The sequence below is a fragment of the Boleophthalmus pectinirostris genome, unplaced genomic scaffold (genome assembly GCF_026225935.1).
Source record: "Boleophthalmus pectinirostris isolate CB_2022bp ecotype Guang Dong unplaced genomic scaffold, ASM2622593v1 HiC_scaffold_20, whole genome shotgun sequence".
NCBI lineage: Eukaryota > Metazoa > Chordata > Actinopteri > Gobiiformes > Gobiidae > Boleophthalmus > Boleophthalmus pectinirostris.
The window spans coordinates 10,377,233-10,391,860 of NW_026571153.1; the positions used below are offsets into that span (position 1 = coordinate 10,377,233).

The 14,628-nt window shown below is 37.5% G+C and overlaps 2 protein-coding genes across 2 annotated transcripts in view; both read left to right on the plus strand.

The window, feature by feature from the left end:
- The first annotated feature begins 556 nt into the window (after nt 1-556).
- kcnk7 (potassium channel, subfamily K, member 7) lies at nt 557-5,150 on the plus strand. The gene is made up of 3 exons (XM_020936420.2): nt 557-907; nt 1,605-2,003; nt 2,617-5,150. Exons 1-3 carry the CDS (start codon nt 574-576, stop codon nt 2,829-2,831), a joined length of 948 nt encoding a protein of 315 aa, XP_020792079.1. The 5' UTR covers nt 557-573; the 3' UTR covers nt 2,832-5,150.
- Nucleotides 5,151-9,187: 4,037 nt separating this feature from the next.
- LOC110170728 (EH domain-binding protein 1-like) overlaps nt 9,188-14,628 on the plus strand; it is a 31,593-nt gene continuing 26,152 nt past the window's right edge. The window contains 1 exon segment of the mRNA XM_055156757.1: nt 9,188-9,482. Within this exon segment, the coding sequence (XP_055012732.1) occupies nt 9,379-9,482 (104 nt within the window). The 5' untranslated portion in view covers nt 9,188-9,378.

A 14,628-nucleotide genomic window follows, 5' to 3' on the forward strand; every position in this document is an offset into this window, starting at 1 on the left:
ACTTAATTTCAGATGTTATTTTAATTTTAAGAATCAAAACTCCTATCAGCCATAAGATTACAAATTAGGGATGTAACAATCTCCAAAGCTCATGGTACGATATTTATTGCGATATTTCGAAGAGGCTAATATAATTGTAGATCAGACACTTTTTTGTTTTTGAAATACCTTGACAAGATTTTGGTGTGAATTATTACCGTCATAATCCCAAGAATTCAAGTAAAAACATATTTCTTAATGTTGTCTGCACTGAAATGAATCATGGGATATGTAGTTTCCGATGTTTATAAGGTGTTGCTACTGTAAAACCATGCATTTAAAGAAAGAAACTTGTGATTCAATATATTGTGACAGCCCACGATATTATTGTGGGACTTTTGATGATACAGCATCATGATATTTCGATTATTGTTACATCCCTGTTGCAAATATTTAAAAAATAACTGTCATTGCGGTCATTTGGAAACTCCTACATAGATTTCTTCGTCTCTGTTTAGACCTGTATCACTAACCTGCTCTAAATATTTAAAGCCCTGGGTCTGGTTTCCTTCAGGACCCAGTCATCTAAAGACAATGTCCCGATGGCGTAGCTGCTTCTTGCGCTGGCAGACTGCAGCCTTCCCCTGCCTGGTGCTCTGCTACATCCTCTTCTTGATTGTGGGGGGGCTGGTGTTCAGGGCGCTGGAGATGCCTGTGGAGAAGAAGCTGCAGGTCGAGGTGGAAGAACTGTGGAGGACTTTTCTGAGGGAGAATCCATGTGTCCAAGAGTCCAAACTGCAACATCTGTTGGGGAAAGCCCTGTCCGCCCACCACACCAACGTGGCCGTGCTTCAGGCTGAGGAGGACGAGAGGCACTATGACTTCACCTCGTCGCTATACTTTGTCATCGTCACCCTCACCACCATGGGTAAGGACAGTTGGACAGGGTTACGTTTTTGGAATTGATCATTTGTTTTAAGCATGTAGGAGGTAATACATAACAAATAGTGGGTCAACTGAAAAAGCACACAAAAAATTGTTTCCTATTTATGCTTAGAAAATATGTCCAGTGAATTTCCAGAATAAAATTGTTCTTGATTTACAATCTTTAGTGAAAAAGAATCATCAGTTGTATGATTTGTCTAGAACAAGAATAATGCTCTAAAGCAGGGGTCTCCAACCTTTTTCCTCCGGTGAGCTACTTTTACAAAACAAAAATGCCACAGAGCTACTCATTTTAGCGGCCACAATAAATTGAGATGATTATAAGAAAGAGGGCACGCCTTGGGGTACAGTTAAACGCCTATAAAAAATAAGTCATTGTCCATTTATTAGTGCACAAAGTTGGGCTTCAAAATGATACATTTACAATGGTAAATGGTAGCTCCCGAGTTACAGCTTGGACACCCCTGGTCTAAAGATCAAACTCTATATATTTGTGGGGGAAATGAACTTTTGAAATCTTTTTTTGTGTTTAAAAAGATTTTAGTCAGTTTCTGGGTGGTGCCTGAAATTAACATGGCAAAAGAATCCAAATAAATAAGCAATACATTTTAGCTTAGTACAATTTTGATATCATGATATCTCTTACTGCTTCTTTACATTTAATATTTGTACATTTTTAGGTTCCGATGTTTACTACCCTCAGTCAGATGAGTCCAAGTTCTTCTGCTTGGTGTACTGTGTCATTGGCATCCCCCTGACTCTGTTCCTCTTGGGGCTCCTCTCAGAGACCCTCCTCATGCCTGTGGTGACCTATGCCCCTGTCAGGCACCTCCACTCATTCTGGGGCATGTCCCTCTCCCGGGCGGCCCTGCTCCATGCCTCTGTGCTCTTTGTGCTGGTGCTGGGCCTGCTCTTCCTCCTCCCTGCCCTCCTCATCTCCGCTGTAGAACCAGACTGGAGCTTCCTGGATGCCCTCTTCTTCTGTTTTGTGGTCCTGAGCACGGTGGGACAAGGCGGGTGTGCACTGGGGAGGAACTGGAGTCTGAACGCAAGGGAGGCGCTGGAGCTGCTCACTACATGTATGCTCAACCATGTTCAAAACACATGTACACGCAAAAATATTTCTTCTTATGAGAAAAACATTTTTGCAACTTCCATATTTCTATTCTGAAATCATTATTTCAGATAAAGATGTAAGTTTACCTGGTAAATGTTTTAGTAAACAATAATTTTGGTGATAGAGAAGTTGTCTTATGATGAAAGTTGGCAGTTCAAATCCAACCAGTGCATCCTTTCATTGTGTCATTGGGCAAGACACTTCACGCACCTTACCTGTCTATGTATATGATGTATGAGTGATTGGTAGTGATCAGTAAAGCTACAGGCTCTGTGTCAGCTATGGCAATAATTGTACCTTATATACTGAGAGAACAATGTTTCCAAAATTCTAATGTACATCCTAAATCAATTGTCTTGATTCAACTGTACTTTTACTAACCTCTTGAGTGATCTTGCTTGAGGATGCTAAAATAAACAAATTTGTATCATAAGGTCAAAACTGGACATAATTTTATTAACAAACTTTCAAACCAACAGAGGAAACATAGGCACAACATTCTACTGATGTACAAAAAGCTACTGGTTGTTCCTTTCATACATAAACATGAAATGTGATACATGTCTTCCCCACAGGTTACCTACTGCTTGGTTTGATAGTGATTTTTACTCTGAAGAACACCATCCTGGAGGTACCCCAGGTGCAGGCCCTGCTCCGGCTGCTCTCTGGGCCTCAGTGCTCAGAGGAGGACATGCTCTGTCTCCATGAGCTGAGCTTGGAGAGTGTGGAGGGTCCAGAGGAGGAGCTGCAGTACTCTACAGCCATCTGCACAATATCCTCAAGTGTATGACAAGACCTGAGTGAGCCAATGAATCACACACACACAGCAAACCTTTGATAGTGTGCTAATGTGATGTTTGTATAAACTTGCAACTCTAAAAAAGTAAATATGTAGAAGTACTGTTTATTACCATGGATATTTTAGTTATGGTTGTAACATCAGCATCTTTGACTATCAGTAGAAGGCTAAACATGTTCTGTTGGTTTTACTGATACAACACTGATGTAAAAAAATATATATATTTATGTTTTATTTTTGGGATTGTTCAATCAGAAAGCAGACTGAGCCTCTCACTTTGCATCGTCAGAACCTATGACTTAACCAGTTGGCAAAAACCCAAACGAGGTACTCATTCTTTGATATAGCTTTTGCATTTTCTTAGTATTTGGCAGCCAGTCACATCCTGAGCTCCACTGTGATGGTAAAACTACATTTTACAGGGACATACAAATATTCAGACCAGAGTACAAGCTGTTTACTTTCTGCTCAGGTTTGGTGATTGTCTGCCTAATGCTGTTTTATGCACGAGGCAATAGTCCCCATTGTGCCCAGTAGTGCCAGCTCTGAGTAAACACAGAAGTCAAACGCTGAGCTCACACTGAGGTCACACAGCCCTGCAAGTCACTGCTTTGTCCTCAGTTGTCTTATATTCTTGGCAAATTTATGACAAATATTTTAAAATACGTATTATATTACATGGTTTAAATCATTGCTAAAACCACCAGAAATCTTATGTAATACTGTAAAATGGTTCAAAGATGACAGACATTTGTACATATTTAGTTCACTGGTATGCTGGTATGGTCATTGGGTTTCAAAATACCACCAACTGATGTATTCCAGTATCATGGGACACTTTATGACAGGACTTTATGAGCTGTTACTACAACATCAACCATTAGTGATTCAACCACTCACTCATTCACTTTCAGAAAGCGGTAGACTTGGCCGCTCATTGGTTTACTGTAAGCAGTCACAACATACAGTAACTGGACACAGAGTCACGTCCGCACTCATTTGAATACAAAAGCCTTATGAGAGTTCTGTTGAGTCCAGCTGAGTCAGAGCCAAAGGCCTCATTGTCCACCTCCTCTGCAGTAGCCTACTCTGTCGCTCAGTTGTGAGTGATAGTCATCGTAACCTCATGACAGGAAACCACAAATGACAATTGCCACACAAAGACTGAGGCGAAAATAGCTTTACTGTAGGACAGGTACTCTGCATGTTAGCAGAACTAGGCAAGACAAGTATTTTTGTACAGCACAATTCATACACAAAGTAATTCAAAGTGCTTTACAGAATAAGAAACACATTAAAATCACAATAAAAACAAATCAAAACATATAATCATCATAGAATTAAAAAGAGAGAGAGACATTAAATTAGAGAGACGAATGTAGAATGAAAACCTTTCAGTCAGACGCACAGGAAAACTTAACTAAACCAACTAAACAGGCCTTTATATGTCAGTAAAAAGTAAGTGGTTATGGGGGTGCGTGATATGACAAAAAGATCTTTCCTCTACAAATTTAGATTTTCAATTTTCTTATATTTTGATTTATTCAGTTTTTGACTCCATTTTATTTTGTCAAATAAATAACTAATAATATTCTTATCCTGTGAACATAAAGAAAATACAGATTAGGGGTGTGCAAAAATCTCAAAATATTGTATCATTTAATGTGATGATATAGTATCGATATCGTGGGCTGCTCTATTGATATATCGCCAAGAGTATTTTTTGGTATTTTTTAGAAACCACATTGGTATTTTTTATTGATACTGTATAGAAATGACTAAGGCAGACAGTGATTTTGGACTCTAACAAGCATTCTGAGAGGCTGAGGCAGGGCAGGGTGATGCAGCAGTGGCAGGAGAGTAAAGTTAGGCAGATATCACAATTTGGCCAAAAAAATGACTTAGGCAATTATACTATTAGGCTAACGATATATATTTGACTAAATAATTGTGTTACAGTGCTACAGTTTTGTTGCTTGTTTAGAGGAAGGAAACTCATCAGTCATTTGACATTTTCACTTTTCTGATGATTAAAATGTGTGTGTTTCATATTCACTTTGCACAGGAAGTGGTTTAACAAAGACTTTTAGAATTACAGTCATGATTTAGCATTTATTTTTTATTGAATCATACTGAATCAATTTGAAATCTATCGAATCAAAAAACTCACTGTATCAAGATATGTATCATATCGTGGCCTATGTATCAAGGTATCGTATCGGCAACTTCTTAATGATAACCAGCCCTAATACAGACTTTTAATCAGCCATTTCGCTTTATATATATTTATTTATTGAAGAATTGCTCTTTCCCCTTTGAGATGATGTTCTGTTTTTCCATAATAACATAATCAAATAAAAGATTCAAACCAGAAACCAGTCTCTTGCAATTACGTGTTATTACAATATTAGTATAGATTAGACCAGGCACGTAAAAACTATGGCCCTCAAGCTTCCAGATGAATTGGCCTAAATTACCTTGCATCAATTAAAAATTAACTTTCTACTGCAAGTTCTTTGAAAATCTACCTTGATAAAGCTAATAGTTAATTTTTAGTGTGTTATTTTAAAGATCTTTGCATGAATAAAGACCGATGGCTTATTCTAATGTGTTAAAAATGCACATATTTCAATTATTCACTGTACTGAGCACCAGTCTACGGCCCTCGATCGTCCCTCTGATTAGTCTGTGTTTAGAAATGTGACCCTTGATGAAAAAAAGTTTGAACACCCCTGGATTCGACAAATGAATAATAGACAGGTCTGCCCTAATCAGAATGTGTTGCAACATAATAGTTTAATGCTTTGTAACCTCAGTAAATTCTGACCTTACAGAGGGCGGTGTTGTTGCCGTCGGTGACCCAGTGAGCATGTGACAGTCGCCAACAGGTGCCCTTCTATATTTACCCCAGTCCCAAGGAACACGATCTTATTACTGCAGCGTGCTCCTTCTTATAACGTCCTGCTGTTTGTTCCTTTATACAGACCAAAGTGTTAGGCGATTAAAATTATAAGCAATGTTTGATCTGTGAACTTATGTTAGACTTTCTACTCAGGATGCTTTGTCATGCCGTACCCAGCCAGCGGCGTATTGAATTATATCAGAAGTGTTGGCAAGATTTATTAAATAGGTCAATGGGGCAAATGCTGTAGGATTGCTTGTATGTTACACTGAAGACATTTTTTTTTGTATAGGTGCACGGTGGAGGGTCTGTCAAATGCTTTTCTTCATGGAGACATTATTAATTTGTCTGGAATGTTTCACAGTATGATATTAAACCTTTCCGCCTTCATGGAGATCAAAGCAGGCCAAGATACACGTCAGATCTGTGGAGAGACAACCCTGCTCACAATCAGAATGCATGTTTTTCTAGGTATTTTTGAGCTATAAAATAAATGTAAATTGTTTAATGTAGTAGTAGAAGTAGTAGTAGTTTATTCGGTCATTTTGAGCACTACAAAACAAAACTAAACAAAACATAGACTACAAACCCCATAGATCATGACCAAAAGGGTTTAGGCTGAAGTTAAAAAGTACTTATAATGCCTAACTCTATAAAACAATGACAGGATTCCAAGAAAGAAAAGCAGTGTATGAACAGCAAGTTTGCATTTACAATTTCACTTGAGACTTGTATTGTTGTATGTAAACTGTATATATAAGAGACAAAATATAAATTAAAACAAACAAAATTGAATGCATGATTAATTAATTCCAGAGCTCTATATCTTTCAAAACATAATGCTTTATACTATTTTTTAAAGGCTTCTGCAGTGTTAGACTTTAAAATCATCACTCAGGTTGTTCCACACACTACCCCCTCGAAGAGAAATACAAACACTTTTTTTCTTAGTTCTTATCTTCATTTATTTTTTAAAGATGCCTGTTCTTCTAATCAATCTTCCAAGCAATGACATCTCCACAAAAACAAGAAGGTGACAAACCCTCCACCAGAAAAGTTACACAATGCACCTTTAAATGTAAGTGATGCCCTTTAGAACGTAAATATGCATATTATAAAGGTAATTTTTACAAGCCATTTTACAGTACTGCCAATATAAGTAAGATAATCTACGAGTCATTCTTTAGGCAATGCAGGATTACTGGTGGAGCACAATGTGTAATTTTTTGGTCATTATTATTTATTTGGTGAAAAGTGTTGTTAATGACATTTTATGGGCTCTTACTACAACCTCAGCCATTAGAGATTAGAGATTTGTACTCTTGTCAGTTAGAAAAGGTAAAAAACAAGCATAATAATGGGAGTACCTACACCAGATTTTTATATATTTATGGACTGCCATCCTCTAATGTTATCCTTTAAAGTTTCCTTTTCCTTGCTCTATTCTAATACCCTGCGGACAGTGGTCCTGACAGATTTACCATAAATTTAGCCACAGTGGAGAGACAAAAGAGTGCCCCCTCTTTAACTTTAAAAACAGGATACTCTCTCAGCAATGGGTGGCAGAGGAAGTTCTTTGCATGGGAAAGGGTTGACTTCATGGTTATTACACACAAGGCAATTTTAAAGTAGTTTGTGAAGTATATTTTTAAAAAGTATATTACAAATTAATCACAACAGGTTTATCTTAACTATCAAAAGGGCAAATGGAAAGTCCCACTTAAATGTCACAAACATGTATTCCCATATTAAGATGCTAAACCAGCTGGAAACAGGAAGTCAAAAATTCAAAATAGTTCTTAGATAAACAATTCCCAGTGGAGCTTTGGCAAAACACAGATTTAGAGTCCCCCGAGACTCCCTGTGTTTCTCTTGTGTTTCGTGTTATTTTTGACCCTCCCAAATGCAGCTGCTTCCAGAGCGCACACAGAGAGCACTGATGGGAGACAGAGGATGACCGTGAAGCCGGACACATCACTTAGCAACAGATGGAGACAAGGACAGTATGTACAAAGGCTTCAGTGTGGGGAAAAGCTTGACTTTGGTACAGTGACAATTATAATTCCTCGAAAAGATACATTTATGTGAGAAATGAAAGTGGATATGCAGTAGTTGGGAACTTTGAAAACTTTTAGATCTGGTTTTAGGACATTTCAAATAGCAATTCTTTATCCACATGTTTGTTGGGCCTATATTATATTTTAATAATGTGTAAAGAAAAAAAAAACCCTCAAGATAGACACAGAAATCAAATGTGTATAGAGTTGGGCCTAATGAAGCCTGACGTTTGACCGCCATTAACATGTGACTATAGGCCCATGTGACATACTTTTATCTTTGACCATTTCCTGCTGTTTTATGTTATTTAGTTAATCACAGAAGCACTGACAGTAACAATGTACTCTTATATAATAGCATACACTATCCATGTGTAACAGGAGGCACCACAGGGTCTAATGTTAGGCCTAACTTTGTTGTGCCTGTCTGATCCAGATTTTGACCCAAACTGCCACAATAAGTTATTATGTGTGCTCTATAGCTTTAGAAATATCCATTGTATTTTTTAACAATATCCCCATTGTTGGTGGTCAAAATGTCCCAACTTCCTGGAAACCCTTCAAAACAAGAGCATGTCTGTGTTATCTTTGAGATGAACAAAAACAAGCCTTCAGTATGGTTTAAAGAAAATGCCCATTCATGTTCTTATTGTGACAATTTACAAGCATTTTAAATTAAGCATGTAGACTAGACTACACAAATTTGTCGACTGTAATGTGAATAAATGTGAAGTGTTTGGTGAGTGTGTGTTGTGTTCTGAGAGTTTCATCATATTCCCAGCTGCTCTGTGTGTCAAACACTAATTATAAATAGACATAGAGCTTAGCTGGAAAAGTCCCGGTCCTCTCAGAGGACACTTTCCCTCCTGTTTAAGCTTTATTTGACAGTCCTTTGTCCTTTAACACATTCACTAAACTTTGTAAAATGACCCAGGCTTTTACAAGCTGTTTGTCCCCCTGTAATTCTAAATTATAAAAAAATTTCACTGTTACTTATTTGGGATAAAATTATAAATTATAAATAAATATAGTGATAAAAGGTAATCAAACAATGAATAAAAAGATATACTGAAAACAACAAATTGAAGTGAAGAAATAAAGACTTAAAATAGTTAACTTTACTGGTTAAGCCTATTATTCTTCAATGCATTTTACCTATTTCAGTATTTCAGTTTTGAACCAAGTAATAAATGATATATTTTGTAGTTTAAATTTGTTTTTCTTTTACCGTAAGTAGGCCTGGTAGAACCAATGACTGTGCATGACAAGAAGAACTTTTAATGTAAAAAGCAGTCTATAGTAAAAAATAAATCAGTTTTATTTTGAAGTGCGCAGGGAGTTTCCGGCGTGTGCGTCACGGTCACGCTGCGCTTGACGCTCTCCGCCGTGAGGCGTGTGTTTGTTTTGGAGGCTGTGACAGACTGAGGCGGACCCGGGGCAGAGGGGCTTTACCTCGGCAGCAGGTGGAGATCAGCCCGGCTCCTTCACTCATGTGGACGCACGGCGACTGGACACACCACTGGGCTTCGTCTCATTCATCTTATTTTGTCCAGAAAAGCGCTGGATAGTCGGACTAACCATGACCTCGGTGTGGAAACGACTGCAGCGGGTCGGGAAGAAGGCGGCCAAGTTTCAGTTTGCTGCGTCTTTCCAAGAGCTCATCATAGAATGTACTAATAAATGGTAAGACATTATTACAGGTAGTTAATGAGTAGCGATTGTTCAACTGTTTTCAGTTTAATCTGGAATATTTAATCAATAATAAAACTAAACTCGTTCAGGAAGAGAAGTGATACTATTCCAAAGCGCATGGGCTATTAACGTCTCATGATGCTGATAACATCTTTGCTTACGTTATTTAGCAAATACCAATTTTTACGTCTGAAGTAATGGTCAAAATGGTTTCGGTTATTCTTGTTATACCTTATTTATTACAATCATGATGATCAGGAAAAGCTACAGGCTGCAGCAGAGGGCGAGGGTAGGGCTGCAATGTGCTGATATTAATTTGGAAGTATCCTGCAATTAACTTAAAACCATGTCTTTGTTTCATCTGTCTTCCTTCATCGTGAAGCCTGGCAACAGCGCGTAATGGCCTGTCTAATTAGATCAGTCTGGTGTAGGTCTAAACGTATGGCACACCTTGTTACATATAGCACGATTATTCCTAGTGTGTCTGCCACTGAAACCCGCCCCTCCACTTCCGTCTTTTTATTTAGAACCTGTGTAGAGTTACATCTTAAGCATGTCATGCCACAGCTAAAGAGGCCAGTGCACAGTCATGCTAGCAAAGATCTGCAGTCCAAGTGTTACTCATACAGGTGTGGGATACAAGACTTCACTAGTACTAGGAGCACTGGGGTTACATATGAATGAATGTTACACTGTGCTTTACCATTGTGCATTTTCAGAAACTGTACTGGCATTTTATTTATTGTGTTCTATACTGATTTCAGATGAAAAAGTCACACTATATAATAACATATTATTTTCTCCAACTGAGACATTTATTATTTCAGCACACATTTTGCCTACATGTTAACATGACAGTGACATGGATCCTCAAATGGCCATGACCACTCAAGTGTTGATATTCCTAATTCATAAAGGTGCTTTGGCCTAGATCTTCAGTCAGCCTCAAACATTTCACACAGAAAACTAGACAATAGTGTATAGAATAGGATATTATTACAAAGCTTTGTGACACTTCTGTAAAGGGAAGTTATTAAGTGAAAGAGCACTTGGACTGCCAGTCTTTTCATGGTAATTCACAACCATTTACAGTAATAACTATTAGGCTGAACATATTAATAAAAATGTTAAAAGTCTCTGTCTTCTATGGAAACATTCAAAGTACAGTTTGAGCATTCCATATTATAGGACATCGAATCCTTTAAGACAACATCGAGCACATGATTCTTGGTTCTTCACACATTTTACACACCATTTAGTGTGAAAAGATCGTTGGGCTTTTTGTATACAGCCATCAGGGTGGTTTGTTTTTCCATCACTTTCTAATGGCTTGTTTAATAGAAATGTACAACAGTGTCTGTCCTGGATAAACATGAATGAATAAACAAGATGAATAATGTTATCTTCTTTTACCATGTTAGTCAAATTAACCAGTTTATTTACCACCCATAACACAATGTTTGTCCAATAGCGTCTCCGGTCCTCACAGGACACTTGGCAGTGGGACAGTCCGACTGCAGGAGTGCCTTTAATTCCATTATGATTAGTCAGGGAGCAGCATGTGTTTCCAATCGCTATGCTGCTCTGAGGCTGGGCCCTGTCTGTTTGTGTGAGTGTGGATGCATTATCCACAGTCACCAGTATCAACATGCCTCACACTGCAGCCTGTTACACTCTGTCCTCTGGCTCTTATGAACACATACAGTGAATAAGTCCTTTGTGGATCATGTCATTACAAAGTTACAACAGCACTTATCTACACATATTTTTTCATCTCTAGGACAGAGGGAATTAGCCTGATTCATCAGCCTTTTTCACTTCATGGAAACCGTTTGACCTTGCAGCATTAGAATTTGTTCTCTCAACTGTAGGCAGGTACTTTTTTTCATTTACCCAATTGCTGCTATTTGGTCTTGACGTATGTAATGCACCGGTAACGGGACTAACTGGTATATTAAGCTTTTTCCAAATCCCGTAGGAAGAAGGACAATAACGTCTTTCCCCTTGATAAAATTCACCAAACATTCTCTTTGTGCCGGCTTTAAATCCTCGATCTCAGGAATCATTGGCTCTTGTATGTATGTAGAATGTCTGGCTCTTCGCTGATTGGCTGGTGCCCGGACTCGCACTTCCCGGGATCTTGCAAACCGTCTAGTGTATTCCGATACCTGACCTAGTCGCTGGAGAGAAATTAAATTGAGCGGAGGCACTCGGTGACACCAGCCTGGCTAAGAGGAAATAGGAGGAGTTTCAAACTAGATAAAAATGATGTGTTGTACACCGGGTCGAGAAAATGTGTGTAAATAACTGGTTTTGATTCATAGCACATATTGTAATTGATGCTGCAATACCCTCACAATACTGCAATACAAAGATCTGTATGATGGTGATCAGTATTAAACAGTGTTAGCGGATTTAATATGTAACAGAGAATTACAGCTTCCAAAAACAAATATGCTGGTGTGGCCACGAGCCACAGTATCTCCTACATTTCCTGTATTATGTGCAATGCCTGGCAATACTTCACAGACAGACCTGTTTTCACAACATGGTGAAGTACCAAATGTCACAATATTTTATGGCAGTGTTGATACAGAAACACAGAGGTTCATAATGATATATTAATGTGTATCGATACATGAAAAAACAAAGGCGCATGCAGAATATATACACTGTGCAAACTTTACACAGACATTTACGCCTTATCTGGTCTGAGAATTTAACCTGAGACCTTCTTGCTGTGAGTGCATTCGACGAGAAAATTGTGTTAGAAATGCTCACATCGGTTTGTGGAGAGTTTATACCAAAGCAACAGCAGGAAATAGTCTAAATAGTTGAAACTAGGCCTATTGTAAATTGTGTTAGCACATGTGAAATTGTCCTGAAATGTCACAGTAAATTCTCAAAATCAGCACGAATACATGAATAAAAACTCTGCAAACCTTTTAAAGCAGCCTCAGATGCATTAATACATGATTGTGGACAACTATGTAAACCATTCCTGCCAGTTTGTCAAATGCAGAGAAAAATTTTGCTCTGCACTAGATATTAAAATAAGTTTTCCAAGATTTGAAAAAACTCTGCACGTTTTTCTAGCTGTTTTCTGGTTACGTGAGAGGAGCTGTTGTTTTTATTGTGTCCTGTAGTTTGTATTTATATATCATTACGTGACATTCTGATTCACATTGAAGTCAGTCCTTGTAGTGTATCATTAAAGGTCAGCCGGCTCCAGACATGTTATTACAACTTCTATTAGGGATGCACAATGTATGGGTGTGGGTCTGTGGTAACAAAATAGCTGGCTTCAGTGCACTGGACATCAGAGATAAGAATATCTAAAATTACATGTTTAATCAACTCAAATATTGTACAAATTATACCCCAGTTTGGTGCATATCTCAGCAGATGGAAAACATAGAGCCAGACCTGTCACAATAACAAACTTTGGTATATTGATGCAGAGAAATATTGCAATAAACGATAATATTGAAACTACAAAGCAAAATAATCCCCATAATAAACTTTTAACTGGACTGTATCATATCAATAAATAAATAGCAGAACAAACTAATAATTGCCCACAGAAGTGACTTATTCAACTCTCTAGACCACAAATATTAGCATAGTGCAGAAAAATTGCTAAAATCTCTCCACTATTGCAAAGAAAGAGAAGACGATAAATACTGAGCCCCAGATATATTGTTCCAACTTTCATATATTGAATGATAAGTCATTATTTTAATTATTGTGATAGGCCTACATAAAGCTAACTGTTGCGTGCTGTTTTTACCCAATCTTGTTTTAGTAATATTTGGATCTCAGTCTTTGTCTTGCATTGTTTTTGCATGATTATCCAAGTAAACATTTGTAACTGTGTTTGTACTGGCAATTAGTGGGAATTGTTAAGCAATAATAACAATTAAATAAACAAAGTGAAAGTGAATTGACTCACAGACCTGTATGACATAATCTTATCTTTCTAGAAACCTGATGGTTGATGGAATGTTTGACATGCAGACAATCTCGACTGACTTCTCTTCCAAACTACATCCAAGCAAAATGCAGAAAAATCCAAATATCTACAAAATTCCCAGCATTGCAATGAGTTTATGTTTTTACTGAAAAATATTCCACAAATCATGTAGGGATGTCAAGAATTGATAATTGTGATTATAAATGTTTTAATAAACTTTGAAAGTATTGTAAGATGCTTTAAAGCCAACATTATTTATTTTAAGTTAATTTATAGATTGCAAAATGTACATCTGAATTTTTAGAAAGTTTGCTGCCTGGTCACAGCTGGACATGGGGTGATTTTGCCTGTAATAAAATAAGATTTTTCCCCTTCTCCACTAAAAAATGTTCTACAAACTACAGAAAATGGTCAAAACTGAAAAGACTATATTCTGTAATTATATTTAACCCATTGGCTATTGGGGAATTTTTTATTTTTTTTAATCAATGAGATAAAACAAATTATCGCATTCAACTTGCAGCCCCAACATTGAATATAACGTCAGTGATTTCAAAGCGTCAGCGTTGCATGACCCTGTCCTAAACTTTGCTCCCGTGACTGCAGTGATCGGCCTTTCTTACATTTTCAATTTCTAATGCAAGAAAGTGGGAAAATAAAAATTGATTTCCTTCCAAACAAATTCATTTAAACTTCAAATTTGATTAATTGGTTTAACTGATTTTTTGCCCAGCCTTTTCTAGACAGTATGAATGAAATGCACAACTGCTGTTAAACCTGTCTTTGCTACTCTGATCTGCTGTATATTCTCAACTTGTATAAGTGTGATATTGATATAGAGTCGTGTGAATGCTGTTAACTTTCCATTGATATCATATACAGTGCATTGGCATGGGTCCTGTTTTCTAGCCTGACAGTCTGCTGACTATACTGCGCAGTCACTTGTAGGTCAGTGGAGCATGTGATAAACTGGCAACAGGTGGAGAAAGGATTTATATAAAGTTCATCACCCTCTATTTCTGTTCTCTCTGTCCCCATAGTCACCAACACAAAACACTAGTCATGCATTTTGGAGCAGTAACACACTTTCACATTCAATATTTCACCTTTGTTTACCCTTAGCTTTTGTTCTTCCTGATATAAGTCATGACATTTGCATTTTGT